At 51.8% G+C, this 11623-nt stretch overlaps 1 protein-coding gene across 3 annotated transcripts; it reads left to right on the top strand.

Annotated features, from left to right (window-relative positions):
• Positions 1-3967: 3967 nt before the first annotated feature.
• Positions 3968-11554, top strand: ARHGAP9 (Rho GTPase activating protein 9). Of its 3 annotated transcripts, XM_059403525.1 has the most exons (17): positions 3968-4677; positions 4974-5197; positions 6151-6375; positions 6552-6665; positions 6855-6959; positions 7188-7249; positions 7382-7472; positions 7674-7769; positions 7916-8014; positions 8270-8411; positions 8507-8614; positions 8944-9042; positions 9223-9300; positions 9443-9496; positions 9768-9902; positions 10575-10680; positions 11261-11554. In XM_059403525.1, the coding sequence occupies exons 1-17, from the start codon at positions 4362-4364 to the stop codon at positions 11430-11432; spliced, it is 2226 nt and encodes a 741-aa protein (XP_059259508.1). In that variant the 5' UTR covers positions 3968-4361; the 3' UTR covers positions 11433-11554. The 3 variants fall into 3 exon arrangements, with proteins under 3 accessions (XP_059259508.1, XP_059259510.1, XP_059259509.1); XM_059403527.1 differs by lacking the exon at positions 4974-5197 and having other exon boundaries at positions 4589-4677; XM_059403526.1 differs by lacking the exons at positions 3968-4677; positions 4974-5197 and adding an exon at positions 5954-6060.
• The last annotated feature ends 69 nt before the right edge of the window (positions 11555-11623 follow it).

The following is an 11623-nucleotide window of genomic DNA, read 5'->3' as shown; positions in this document are numbered from 1 at the left end:
AAGGATTCCGCGGAGGGCTCGGCACGCAGTTGAAGCTTCTACTGCAGCTGAGCGGTGGTGACGGAAACCCAGGCCTTCTCTCGTCTTGCTGAAGTGGCGTTGTCATGACAGGGGCTACTACCAAAGGCCGACTCTCGATTCGGGTTCACAAGAATAGGAATTATACAGTTGAGAATTATGATGAACTTACTTTAGTGATACAATGGAAATTAATGTAGATTTCTTATTAATAAAACATGTGACCATTAAATATTGATAAATATTTAATGCCTGTCTGCACTAAACAGTTTCCCTGAAGGTGAGGGAGCATGTGTAGGGAAAAGGTCAGATTGAAGGGAAGTAAGAAGGCCAAGAGTTTGGCAGTAAGTATTTATTTTACGAGGAGGTACATATCACGAATTGAGAAAATAAGATTTCTTATTCACTTTCGCATCCCTTTAGCAATAATTAATACCTGGGCGCCTGGCTGCCTCAGTCAGAAGAGCACAGGACTGTTGATCTTGGAGTCATATGTTCCAGCCCTATGATGGATATAGAGATGACTTAAATAAATAAATTTAACATAAATAAACTAAAAAAAAAGAATAACTAATAGTACTTATGAGTTAAGCACTGTTCTAAGTACTTTTAACTCTCAAAAAAACCCTCTGGAGATTCTGCACCTTTTGAAACGAGGCTTTGCAGGTTCTGCCCAGGCTTCTTGGAACACTGGAAGCTCTGAGCAGTCATGTAAGAAGTTTCACTACCTTGAGACTGCCATGCTGGAGGGGTCTCAGGTTGACACTCTAGCTCACAGCTCCAGCGGATCCCAGCATTCCAATCATTCCCATCAAGGCGTCAGACATGGGAGTGAAGCCCTCCAAACCAACCCATCTGCCTGCGAATATTACTAAATGAGCCTAGCCAATGCCACTGGGTTAGAAGAATCACGCACCTGAGCCCTATCCAAATTTCTGTCCCATAAAATTGTGAGCTATAAGAAAATTTAACAAAATGCAGAATATTCAACAAAATGCAAACAATGAGCTCAGTTCTCTCATTCTTGTTTTATAGATGAGGAAACTGAGGCCCAGAGAGATTACTTTGTGCCAGGCACTATACAAGGCATTAAAGATTCAATCATCAACAGAACAGATAAAGGCTTCTTCCTTGGCAAAGCTCACAGACTTCCTCGGAAGTCAGAAAATAAACGAATCTTTAAAGTTTCATGAAAATCACAATAGGATGATGTAAAACTTGCTATGGAGCTCCTAGTTAGGGCCCCAGCCCAATTCTAAGCGCTTAAGAGAGACTTTCTTGTGCAAATGACCTTTCAGCTGAGATCAGAATGGTAAGTAAGAGTTAGCTGGTGAAGATTGGTGGGATTGGAGAGGAAGTATCTCAGGCAGAGGCAGAAAAATATATAGGCAAAGGACTGGAGACCTCAGTGCATTTTAAGAATCTGAGGAATTAGTGTGTGGTGAAAATATGGAGTTTGTGGTAGGGAGCATGAAAAGGCTAGGCTCAAGGGAGAAAGTCTCTGTAAACCATACTGTAAATTTTGGACTTGACTCTGAGGACTTGACTCTGAGAAGACTTTGAAAATTTGTTTGTTTGTTTGTATTTTAAGATTTTATCTGTTTACTTGACAGAGAGAGATCACAAGTAGGCGGGGGGGGGGGGCAGCAGGCTCCCTGCTGAGCAGAGAGCCTGATTTGATGCCATGCTGAATCCTAGGACCCCGAGATAAGGACCTGAGCCAAAGGCAGAGGCTTAACCCACTGAGCCATCCAGGCACCCCAAGCCTTTGAAAGGTTAAGTCAGGGATATGGCAAGGCATTTCTGTGCTTTAGGAAGTTCGCTCTGGGTGCTATGCCAGGATGGACTGGAGATGAGGAGAACCATATGCAAGGAGACCAGTTAGGAGGCTATATCATCCAGACTAAGGATGATGATAGCTATAGAGATGAAAGGATGAAAAGATGTAGTAATTGGTTAAATAGGAGTGGTGAGAAAACAAAAGAAGTTACAGTTGGCCACCAGCCTTCTGGCATGCACAATTGGTACTGTATGTATTTGAACAGATGATAGTATTTTCCCTATCATAATGGATATCACACTGTATTTGTTATGAGAGGGCGAGAGCCATATTTGTCCTCTTAATCAACAATGCCCAGCACATGTTTCCTGCCTGGCACATATGGTAACAAGCATCCAATAAATATTTATTGAACTCAAATTTAACCAAATAGTGGTACTGAAGGAGAAACAGGCTTGTGGGGAAAGCTGACAAGTTCAGTTTAGAACATACTACATTTGTGCTACTTCGGGTACTGTGAAATATCCAAGTACTTTTCAGTGGACAGTGGATTAAACTGGAACTCCAGAGAAAGTTCTGGATTGGAGATAGTGTACTCAGCAATACATGTCATTTAAGCTGGGGAGAAAATAAGACTATATATATAGGGTGTATAGAGTTCAAAGGGCACAAATCTATGACAGACCTCTGGGGTTTAAGGAACAAGCAAAGTCCTTCCTTCTGCAATGGAGAAGGGACTGGTAAGAAGGTAAGGACACCTTCTTTGTGTTTGTAGGAGAGAATAGTCAATTGTGTTGGCTGCTGCTGAGATGCCAAACAATATAAGGCCGGCAAAACATTCCTGTAAAGTCGGGGGAAGAGGAGCTTTGCAGAGGTGAGGGAGTGAGGGGAGAAGAAATGGAGACTCCTATATGTAGGCAACACTTTCAGGAAGTTTGACTGTAAAGAGGAATAGAAAAGGATAGGGTGGTAACCCAGACGTATAGAAAAGGGGGGTTTGGCTAAAAATGGCTGAGACGTGAATATGTTTAAAAGCTTAGGGGAAGGAGGCCATAAAGAGGGAGAGGATAAAGTGCAAGAGTTGGCAGAGAAGGCAGAAGAGGAGGAAGTGTGAGGACTTAGCAAACACCAGATGAATGAATGAAGAACGAATGGGATGAAGTTGGGGACTACTGTGGAGGTGGGAAGGAATATTTGAGGGGTAGGGTTCTCTACATGATAAATAAAAGTGGAGCCTTCTAAAAAGGAAGATCAATGAGGCCAAATCTGATGCTGGGAACCAGTCCTCGGATCATGTCAGAGGACGGGAGAGCTGGCTCTCGGATGTCGCCAAGGTGGAGGGGCAGTTCAAACCCGACCTCTCCAAAGCCAGACGAAGAGCCTCACATTGTGCAGTGGAGAAACTGAAAGAAGGGCAAAACAAGAGTGGTTAGGTAAGGGAGAAGCATCAGGGTATGTTTTAAAGGCCTGGCAATGGACAGTGGACGTCAGTTTCCACCTTCCACCAAGGAAAAGCCAACATCAGTCCCCCATCCACCCCTATGGGCGGTCACAGCACACTGTAATATTTGTCCAGAGTCCTTGATTCAATTGTAGTTAATACATGTATTGTGTCATTAGTTAAGATCTATCCTTAAGCTCCACAAGGGCAAGCAAGGGCTGTGTCTAACTCCTTCCCCTCTCTTATCTCCAGGACCTAGCACCATTCCTTTCATGCAGGAGGTGATCAGCCAATCCCTGTTAAGAGAATGAATGAAGGGACCCACACAATAAAGTAGGACTCCGCCTCAGAGGCTCTGTACAGAGTATTGTTTCAAGACCTCTAGGCTCCCAAAACATACCCTGGATTGAGAGGATGGTGGTATTTTCACCTCTTCCTCTAACTTGGAACCCCTTTGTGTTTCTCCCAGCCACTTTCTCTTTCTCTCTACTTTGGTCTTACAGTTCTCTGGCTCTGGTTTCTCTGTCTCGGTGTCTCTCAGAGTCTGCACAGGAAGCACGCAGCTTTGGGTCTGAGGCTATTGGGGACGGAAACACTGGTGCCTGTGTACATTTAATAAAGGTCACAAGCTTTTTTTTATCTTTCTCATTAATTCCTGTTTCTTTGCCTGTGTGTTGTCTCGGGCCTGATTCTCTCTCCTCATCTTCCTCTGTCCAGCTCAAAAATCCTACCACTACCCAGGACCTGCTCCTCCTGCCCGTGGATTTTGTGACTGGCCCCAGAAAGTTTCTTAGAGGACGATCACCGAGCTAGCCTCTCTCCCCTGATTTCCTGCCCTGCTTGCCTCTTAGCTCTGCTGACCACATCCTCTCTCACCTTACTTATATACTTCCTTACCAGTCATATCACTGGGGAGTTCTTAGTCTCCTAAACCTGTAGATGACCCCCACCCAGGCTCTCTGCTTTACCCTCTGCTCTCATTCTGAGATTCCTGTCCTTACGTTTCTCCCTATCTCCCTACGCTGCTCTTAGAACCATGTCTCTCTGCTTGAAAGCAGCCAGTCGCATCCTTTGCTGGATTTCCAACACCCCTTTTTTCCACAGGTGACAGTACTGACTACAATGCTGTCAGGCCGGTGGTGGTCGAGTACCTGGGGGGGCCTTGGGCTGGGGCCCCAAAGCCCTTCTCGGGGATCCCAGCTCTGTGCCCTCTATGCCTTCACTTACACTGGGGCAGATGGCCGGCAAGTGTCCCTAGCTGAAGGGGACAGGTTTCTACTGCTTCGAAAGACCAACTCAGACTGGTGGCTGGCAAGGCGCCTGGGAGCACCCCCCACTTCTCGACCCATCTTTGTCCCAGCTGCCTACATGACAGAGGAATCTATCCCATGCCAGAGCCCAGCCACCATCGCCCCCAGCCAATCCCTCTGGACACCTGGTGAGTACTCCCTTCCCCTTCCCGCCTCCCTGGCTTCTAGGAATTATTGGAAGGCTCTCTCTCCCTCAAGGCATCTGCTGACCCCCTTCTCTTATTTCCCTCTGATCAGCCTACTCTTCATATCCAGCATAGTGTCCCCATTGCCTCTCCTTCTACTCTTACACTTTCTAGGTCTCATGAACTTTTGCACAGCCTCCCCCGCTCTTGCCTTCCTTGTGAATCCCCAGGATGAGGGATCCAGCCAAGATCACCCCTCTGATCACCTGCCCCCACTCTTCCCATTTCTCTGTTCCCAGGGCCAAAGGTGTTTCATGGCTCCGCGGAGGAGCTGTGCCTGTCTCAGGAACCCCCAGGCAGGACCCAGACCACCTCTAAGCGGCCTCCTCCTCTTCCCCCCAAAATGTGTAGAAGCGTCAGTGTTAGCAATTTGAGGCCTACCCTCCTGAAGCCCTTCCAGGAAGGAGCAAGTAGCAGATCCCTCTCTCAGGAAGACTTACTGCCAGAGGCCAGTGCCAACACGGTGAGTCACAGCCCTTCTGAGTGGAGTAAAGAGTAAACAGTTATTTATTATAGTTATTTACTGCTGGGCCCTGTTCTAGGCACAATGGTAAAGAAGACAGGCAGAATCTCTGCCCTCAAGGGATTCCCATGGGGGTGACAAACACAGGAACTAGTAACTGTTGGTACTGGTAAGTGCTAGGGACAAGCATGAATGTAGAGAGTGGTGGAGGTAATCTGGGAAAGCATCCCCCAGAAAGTGATACGTAGTTGAACCGAATGAGGAGGAGGAAGAACTAGCCTGAACCCAACTAAGAAATGAGAAGGAATTCTAGCTGAGGGATAGTAAGTAGCAAAGAGCCTGAGGATACACAGAACCTGGCAGATGACAGAGGGACTGAGAGAAAGCCACAGAGCTATGTTTTTCTCTCTTCCTCCCGACTCCAGGCCCAGGGCAGGGCTTTTCCTGTGTCCCATCTTGCTGGCTCAGGTCACCAGCAAGTCCCACTTAGAGATGTAACTCCCTTGCTCTTGAAGACTCAGCTCCTCCCCTCTCTCTTACTTGCTGGTGGGTTAAAATGGCCCCTCCTCTCTCATACTCCCCCAGTAGGGGACCCTGACCCCCTCTCCCTCTCTTTCTTTTTACTCTGGAGAATGTGTGGGTAGGGCGCTCTCCTCAACACCCCCCCCCACCACCACACACACAAAAAGCCGGTTCCCCTTTCCTGAGGCCCTGGGGTAGGGGCGGGGTGGGGGAGGAGGGAAGTTGGCAACAGGAAGTGAGGAGGAGAAAAGCAATGACTGAAGGAGAAAGAAAAAAAAGCACCCAGCTGGGGACTGGAGTTTCTTCCCCAGTACCTGGGTCACCCCGGCCAGGAGCTGGGGGTGAGAAAACTGTGGGGGAGAGAGGAGGAGGTGGTTAGGTGAAGAGAACCGACAGAATTAACTACCTTTTTCTTCCCCCTTTCCTGTCAGGCAAGACCCCAACCCCTCATGTCAGAGCACCCTGTGTACTGCAACCTAGTGGACCTTCGCCGCTGTCCCCGGTCTCCTCCCACAAGCCCTGCGTGCCCCCCACTACAGAGGCTGGACTCCTGGGAGCAACACTTGGACCCTAACTCTGGACGCTGCTTCTACATAAATTCGCTGACCGGCTGCAAGTCCTGGAAGCCTCCGCGCCGCACTCGAGTGCGGGAGATGGTGAGACTTTACCTCCTGCCTGTTCCTGTGTCCCCTCCACCTCCTCCTTTCCCCTACTGAACCCCAAAGCGGCGTGTTTTCTCTCGGGACTGCCATCAGAAAATTGCCCAGAAGGGTGTTAAGAGCAGGTTGAGGTGGCAGCTGGCTGTAGCTTTGCTCCTCACCTCACTCCCCAGAACACTGGCTCCATGGAGGGGATGCAGACCCTGAATAGGGACAATGGTGTCCCGCAACCTCAGGCAAAGGGCTCAGAATCTGACAAGGTGACCCCGGAACTGCTTGGCCCCCAGGTGAGATTCCCCCCTCCTCCTGATCACATGCAGGAAGAGCCATCTTTTTACTACTTTATTTTATGCAAGACGTTCATCTGTTACCCATCCCACCCCCTGCCTCTCACCCACATCCGCACCCCTGTCCCCCTATAGGGGGACTCCTAAGTTGATGTTTCCTCCACCTGTTTCTCCAATCCCCTCCCCCAGGGTTCACCCTACATCTGCCCCAACACCTTCCAGCTCCACCCCTCAGACCAGCCTTCAGCCTTGCAGCCCTCTCGACCTCTGCCCCAGGTCCTGGACGACCCCCACGTAAGTCACTCACTTCCTTGTGCAGGCCAAGATCCTCACTGCCCCACCCCCCAATTCCTGCTCCTTTAGAAACATCTTCCTCTTTCTGAGTGTTCTCTGGGTATCCTCTCTTAGGCAGCCTACCCCCACCCCAACTATAAAGGACCTCACTCCTGGGTCATCCCAGCCTTGGAGGCTGTGGGGGGCTCTGGGTGGCTTATAAATAATACCCCTCGCCCCATTCCCCAGGAGGTGGAAAAGTCGGGCCTGCTCAACGTGACCAAGATCGCCCAGGGGGGGCGAAAGCTCAGGTGAGGAGACCCGGGAATACCGCGGGGGGCCTGGGCGGCTGGATTCCGTAGAGCCGAGTGCGGGGAGAACGCCTGCCCCCGACGATTCCAACTGACTTTTGCACCACTTCCACTGCCCCCTCTGCCTTGCAGGAAGAACTGGAGCTCGTCTTGGGTGGTATTAGCCGGTAACAGCTTGGTGTTCTACCGGGAGCCGCCGCCCGCCGCGCCCTCCTCAATCTGGGTGAGTGTGAGGGAGGGGAGGAGGGGGCGTGCCGGAGGGGTTCAGGCCCGACTCCTACGGCCTCGGGCCAACTGTGGGGCGAAGGTGGAGCAGGGGGGAGTAGGGGAAGAAGCACAGCCTCCAATGTCCTCGCGGTCCCCCGGGTGGGAGGGAGGCAACGAAGGGAACAGCGCCGTGGCCTCAGTTTCTCCCGATTGCCAGGGACCAGCGGGTAGCCGACCCGAGAGCAGCGTGGACCTGCGCGGAGCAGCCCTGGCCCACGGCCGCCACCTGTCCAGCCGCCGCAACGTCCTGCACGTGAGTGCCTCCCGCGCGTACCCCAAGCTACACCCGACCCGAAGGTGCGCCCGGTTTCCCCCCGCACCGGTCTCCCGCTCCGCCTCCCAGCTTGTTGTGCTTCTCCCGGCTGACTCAAGCAAGCCCTGTCTCCGCTGGTCCCTCAGATCCGCACGGTCCCTGGCCACGAGTTCCTGCTGCAATCAGACCAGGAGATCGAGTGGCGAGCCTGGCACCGCGCGCTGCGGGCGGTCATCGAACGCCTGGTGAGATGGGTGGGAGACGGTGGGGCAGAGCCCGGAGAAAGGCTCGGCCCGGGCAGGGTAGAGGGAGTGGGGAAGGAACAGTAGGATTCTGGGGTGGTAGGGGGCAAGGTGGTCGCAGTGTAGACCACCCTGTGGTGGAGCTGGGACGTGGGAACCTAGCAGCCGGCTAGGCTCTCCTTGCGTCGAGCAGGGGGTGCAGATTTCTCTTCTCTCTTCCAATCTTCGACTCGGTCCACCTCGCCCTTCCCGGTCTAGGATCGAGAGAACCCCCTGGAACTGCGTCAGTCAGGTTCGGGACCCGCAGAGCTGGAGGAGCTGAGCGGTGGGGAGGACGACGAAGAGGACTCGGAACCGGTGTCCAAGCCACTGCTGCGGATCGGCGGCCGCCGGAGCTCCAGTGAGGGGCGGGGCTCGGGTGGGCGGGGCCCGGGGGCGCGTCTCCCGGCTCCTTCCCCACCGCAACTCTCGCCCTCATTCCACCTGCTCATATAGGTCGGTGTCCTGAAGGAACAGAGCAGAACCGCGTTCGGAATAAACTGAAGCGACTTATCGCAAAGAGACCACCCTTGCAAAGCCTGCAGGAGCGTGGGCTGCTCCGAGGTGAGGTGGGCTGGGCCAGTGGACCCCCTTCTCCTTAGTACCTGCTGTAGTATTTTTGCAAGCACCTTTATGTTCCTGATCTGGGCATTAGCCCACTTCGTGGATGAGAAAACTTAAGTGAGACTCACAGTAGAACTTCCTGGAACTAAATTAGCGGTTTTCTGCTCTTCTACTGCGTCGTCTGGGGGAGAAAGGGTGTACCTCCTGGCAGGGCTCTAGAAAAGGTGGTCGGGAGGGCCAGCTCAACTTTGGGGTGAAAACCTGTGCTGAGAAGACCTTTCATGGGTGAGGCTGCCTTTGGCTTTCCACCTTACCCTGTGCCTCTCCAGACCAGGTATTCGGCTGCCAGTTGGAATCACTGTGCCAGAGGGAAGGGGACACCGTGCCCAGCTTTGTGCGGCTCTGCATTGCTGCTGTGGATAAGAGAGGTCACTTTTCCAGAGACCCCACAATCTCCCCTTCCAACAGGCCAAGGCGGAGAATTCCCCACCCCCCCCACCCTAGTCTTTTTTCTGCCTTATTACCCTCCACCCCTGCATTTCTCACCAGTCCTCCCCTTACACAGTTTGGAGCAGGAATCCTTATTTGCTTCCTGCCTCATCTCCTAGGTCTAGATGTGGATGGCATTTACCGGGTGAGCGGAAACCTGGCGGTGGTCCAGAAGCTTCGCTTCCTGGTGGACAGAGGTGAGAAAGCTTGTGGGCATGTGGTGGGACTTCGAATTTCATGCTTCAGATCCAAGGTAGTCTCTTAGGGAACTGACATAACAGTGAGGTCTGGCCAGAGCTGCATGTCTTAGCTCTTGATCCCTTCTCATCCATGTTGCAGAGCGGGCGGTCACCTCCGATGGGAGGTATGTGTTCCCAGAACAGCCAGGACAAGGTACTTACATGGAAGTCCCCTCAGACCCTTAAACCATCTGACATCCTCTGTGCTCCTTCTGGATTCCTCTATGTCCTGCTCCTGGGTGGGTTGTCCCCATCCCCACTTCTGCTGCTTTGCCCCATGGTGGGTCTCCTAGGTGTTTCTGTGGTCTGCCTTAACTGGATCTCCTCCCAGGTTTCTGTGGTCTGCCTTAACTGACCTCTCAGTCTCTGGATCTTTCTGGCCCTTCATGAGCCCTGAGCCCCTCTGTACCTCCTTCTCTTCCCAGAAGGCCGATTAGATTTGGACAGTGCTGAGTGGGATGATATCCACGTGGTCACTGGTGCTCTGAAGCTTTTTCTCAGGGAGCTACCCCAGCCTCTGGTGCCCCCATTGCTGCTGCCACATTTTCGTGCTGCCCTTGGTAAGGGATGAGAACTTTGGGCAATACCCTTGGTATGGAGGTGGGGCATGAAGAGTAAAGAATAGTTTCCCTTACACCCTTTTATCCCATCCTGAGCACGGAGATGGGAAACAACTTTCAACTCCAGTTATTCTTTTGAGTGTGAATGTTCAGAAGGCTGACTAAAGAAGAATTCTAGAGCAGCAGTTGGGGGGTTCCTGGCTGGCTCAGTCGGTAGAACATTCGACTCTTGATCTCAGGGTTGTGACTTTGAGCCTCATGTTGGGTGTAGAGATTACTTAAAAATAAAATGTTTTTTTAAAAGATTTTATTTATTTATTTGACACACAGGGAGAGAGACAGCAAGAGAGGGAATACAAGCAGGGGTAGTGGGAGAGGGAGAAGCAGACTTCCCGCTTAGCAGGGAGCCTGATGTGGGCTCGACCCCAGGACCCTAGGATCATGACCTGAGCTGAAGGCAGATGCTTAATGACTGAGCCACCCAAGCATCCCTTAAAAATAAAACCTTAAAAAAATAATAATAAAGCTGCAGTTGGGCTCTGTGGGAAAGCAAGCTGTGGTACATTAGTGGTGTCTTCCATGGCCCTGGAAAAGAGTAGCAAGTTACCCACCCTGCCCTAGCACCTTCCCTAGCCTCACCTCCATGCCTTTCCCTTCCCTTTTTCTCTCTAGCACTCTCCGAATCAGATCAGCGTGTCTCTCAAATACGAGAATTAATAGGCTCAATGCCTAAGCCCAACCGTGACACTCTGCAGTGCCTCCTGGAACATTTATGCAGGTCAGGGAGACTGGACTTCTCTGCATGTGGAGGGAGGGGGGAGTGGGGCATGTGCCGGGGACTGTGTTCAGGTGCTGGGAAGGTAGGGGACACCTACATTTCTCTCCTGTTTAGTGGGCAGAGGGAGGAAACAGATTACCTCTGGGCAGGACATCAAGTGAGGAAAATGGAGATCAAGAGATGCCCAAGGATGCTGTGAGAGAAATGAGGGCCCTCTCACCGCTCCCTTCCCCAGGCCTCTTTGTCTCCTGTTGGGACTGTGCTCATGGCTTATTTGGCTGAACTGGGCCTGGGCAGTGACTTCTGAGAGAGGAAAGCTGTTTGAATTAGAGCCGCCCAACCTGGGAGCCAAGGAGACTAGGGGCAGTCTCTGAGGCTGGGAAGAGGCAGGCATCTCCTGGGTTGTCTCTCCCAAGTTGTATCCTGAAGGTTTCTCTGCTGGTCCCACCTTGCAGCTCTCTGCTAGGTTCCCTACAGCCACCACCTCAACCCTTTCCTGCTCATCCCTTCAAAGGGCTAGATTTATTTGAAGTGGGGAAGCTGCTACCTTATAACTCTTCCTCTTGGTCTTTGCCTACAGGGTGATAGCACACTCGGATAAGAACCGCATGACCCCACACAACCTGGGAATTGTGTTTGGGCCAACCCTGTTTCGGCCAGAGCAGGAGACATCTGACCCAGCCGCCCATGCCCTCTACCCTGGGCAGCTAGTACAACTCATGCTCACTGACTTCGCCAGCCTTTTCCCATGACTGGGGCGAGGAAGAAAACAAAAACTTGTTTCCGCTGATCTCTGATGGCTACCCTTTGGTGGGGGTGGGAATAGTGGATGTTCTGTTTTGAGGACATCCCATTAAATCCTGTGTCTCCCAGATGACTGTCTCTGTGAGTATGACCTGAGGGGTTGGGATGGGGTGGGGGAACCTCCCAAAAAAGGGAAGTG

The sequence above is a fragment of the Mustela nigripes genome, chromosome 6 (genome assembly GCF_022355385.1).
Source record: "Mustela nigripes isolate SB6536 chromosome 6, MUSNIG.SB6536, whole genome shotgun sequence".
In the NCBI taxonomy this organism is placed as follows: domain Eukaryota; kingdom Metazoa; phylum Chordata; class Mammalia; order Carnivora; family Mustelidae; genus Mustela; species Mustela nigripes.
This window is presented reverse-complemented; position numbering and strand designations above follow the sequence as displayed.

Excerpts from the sequence above, each read along its gene's own strand:
- ARHGAP9 (XM_059403525.1), top strand. The coding sequence starts at position 4,362 with ATGCTGTCAGGCCGGTGGTGGTCGAGTACCTGGGGGGGCCTTGGGCTG. Across the intron at positions 8,015-8,269 it reads GGGCGGTCATCGAACGCCTG|GATCGAGAGAACCCCCTGGA; the intron begins GTGAGATGGGTG and ends TTCCCGGTCTAG. Across the intron at positions 9,903-10,574 it reads ACATTTTCGTGCTGCCCTTG|CACTCTCCGAATCAGATCAG; the intron begins GTAAGGGATGAG and ends TTTTCTCTCTAG.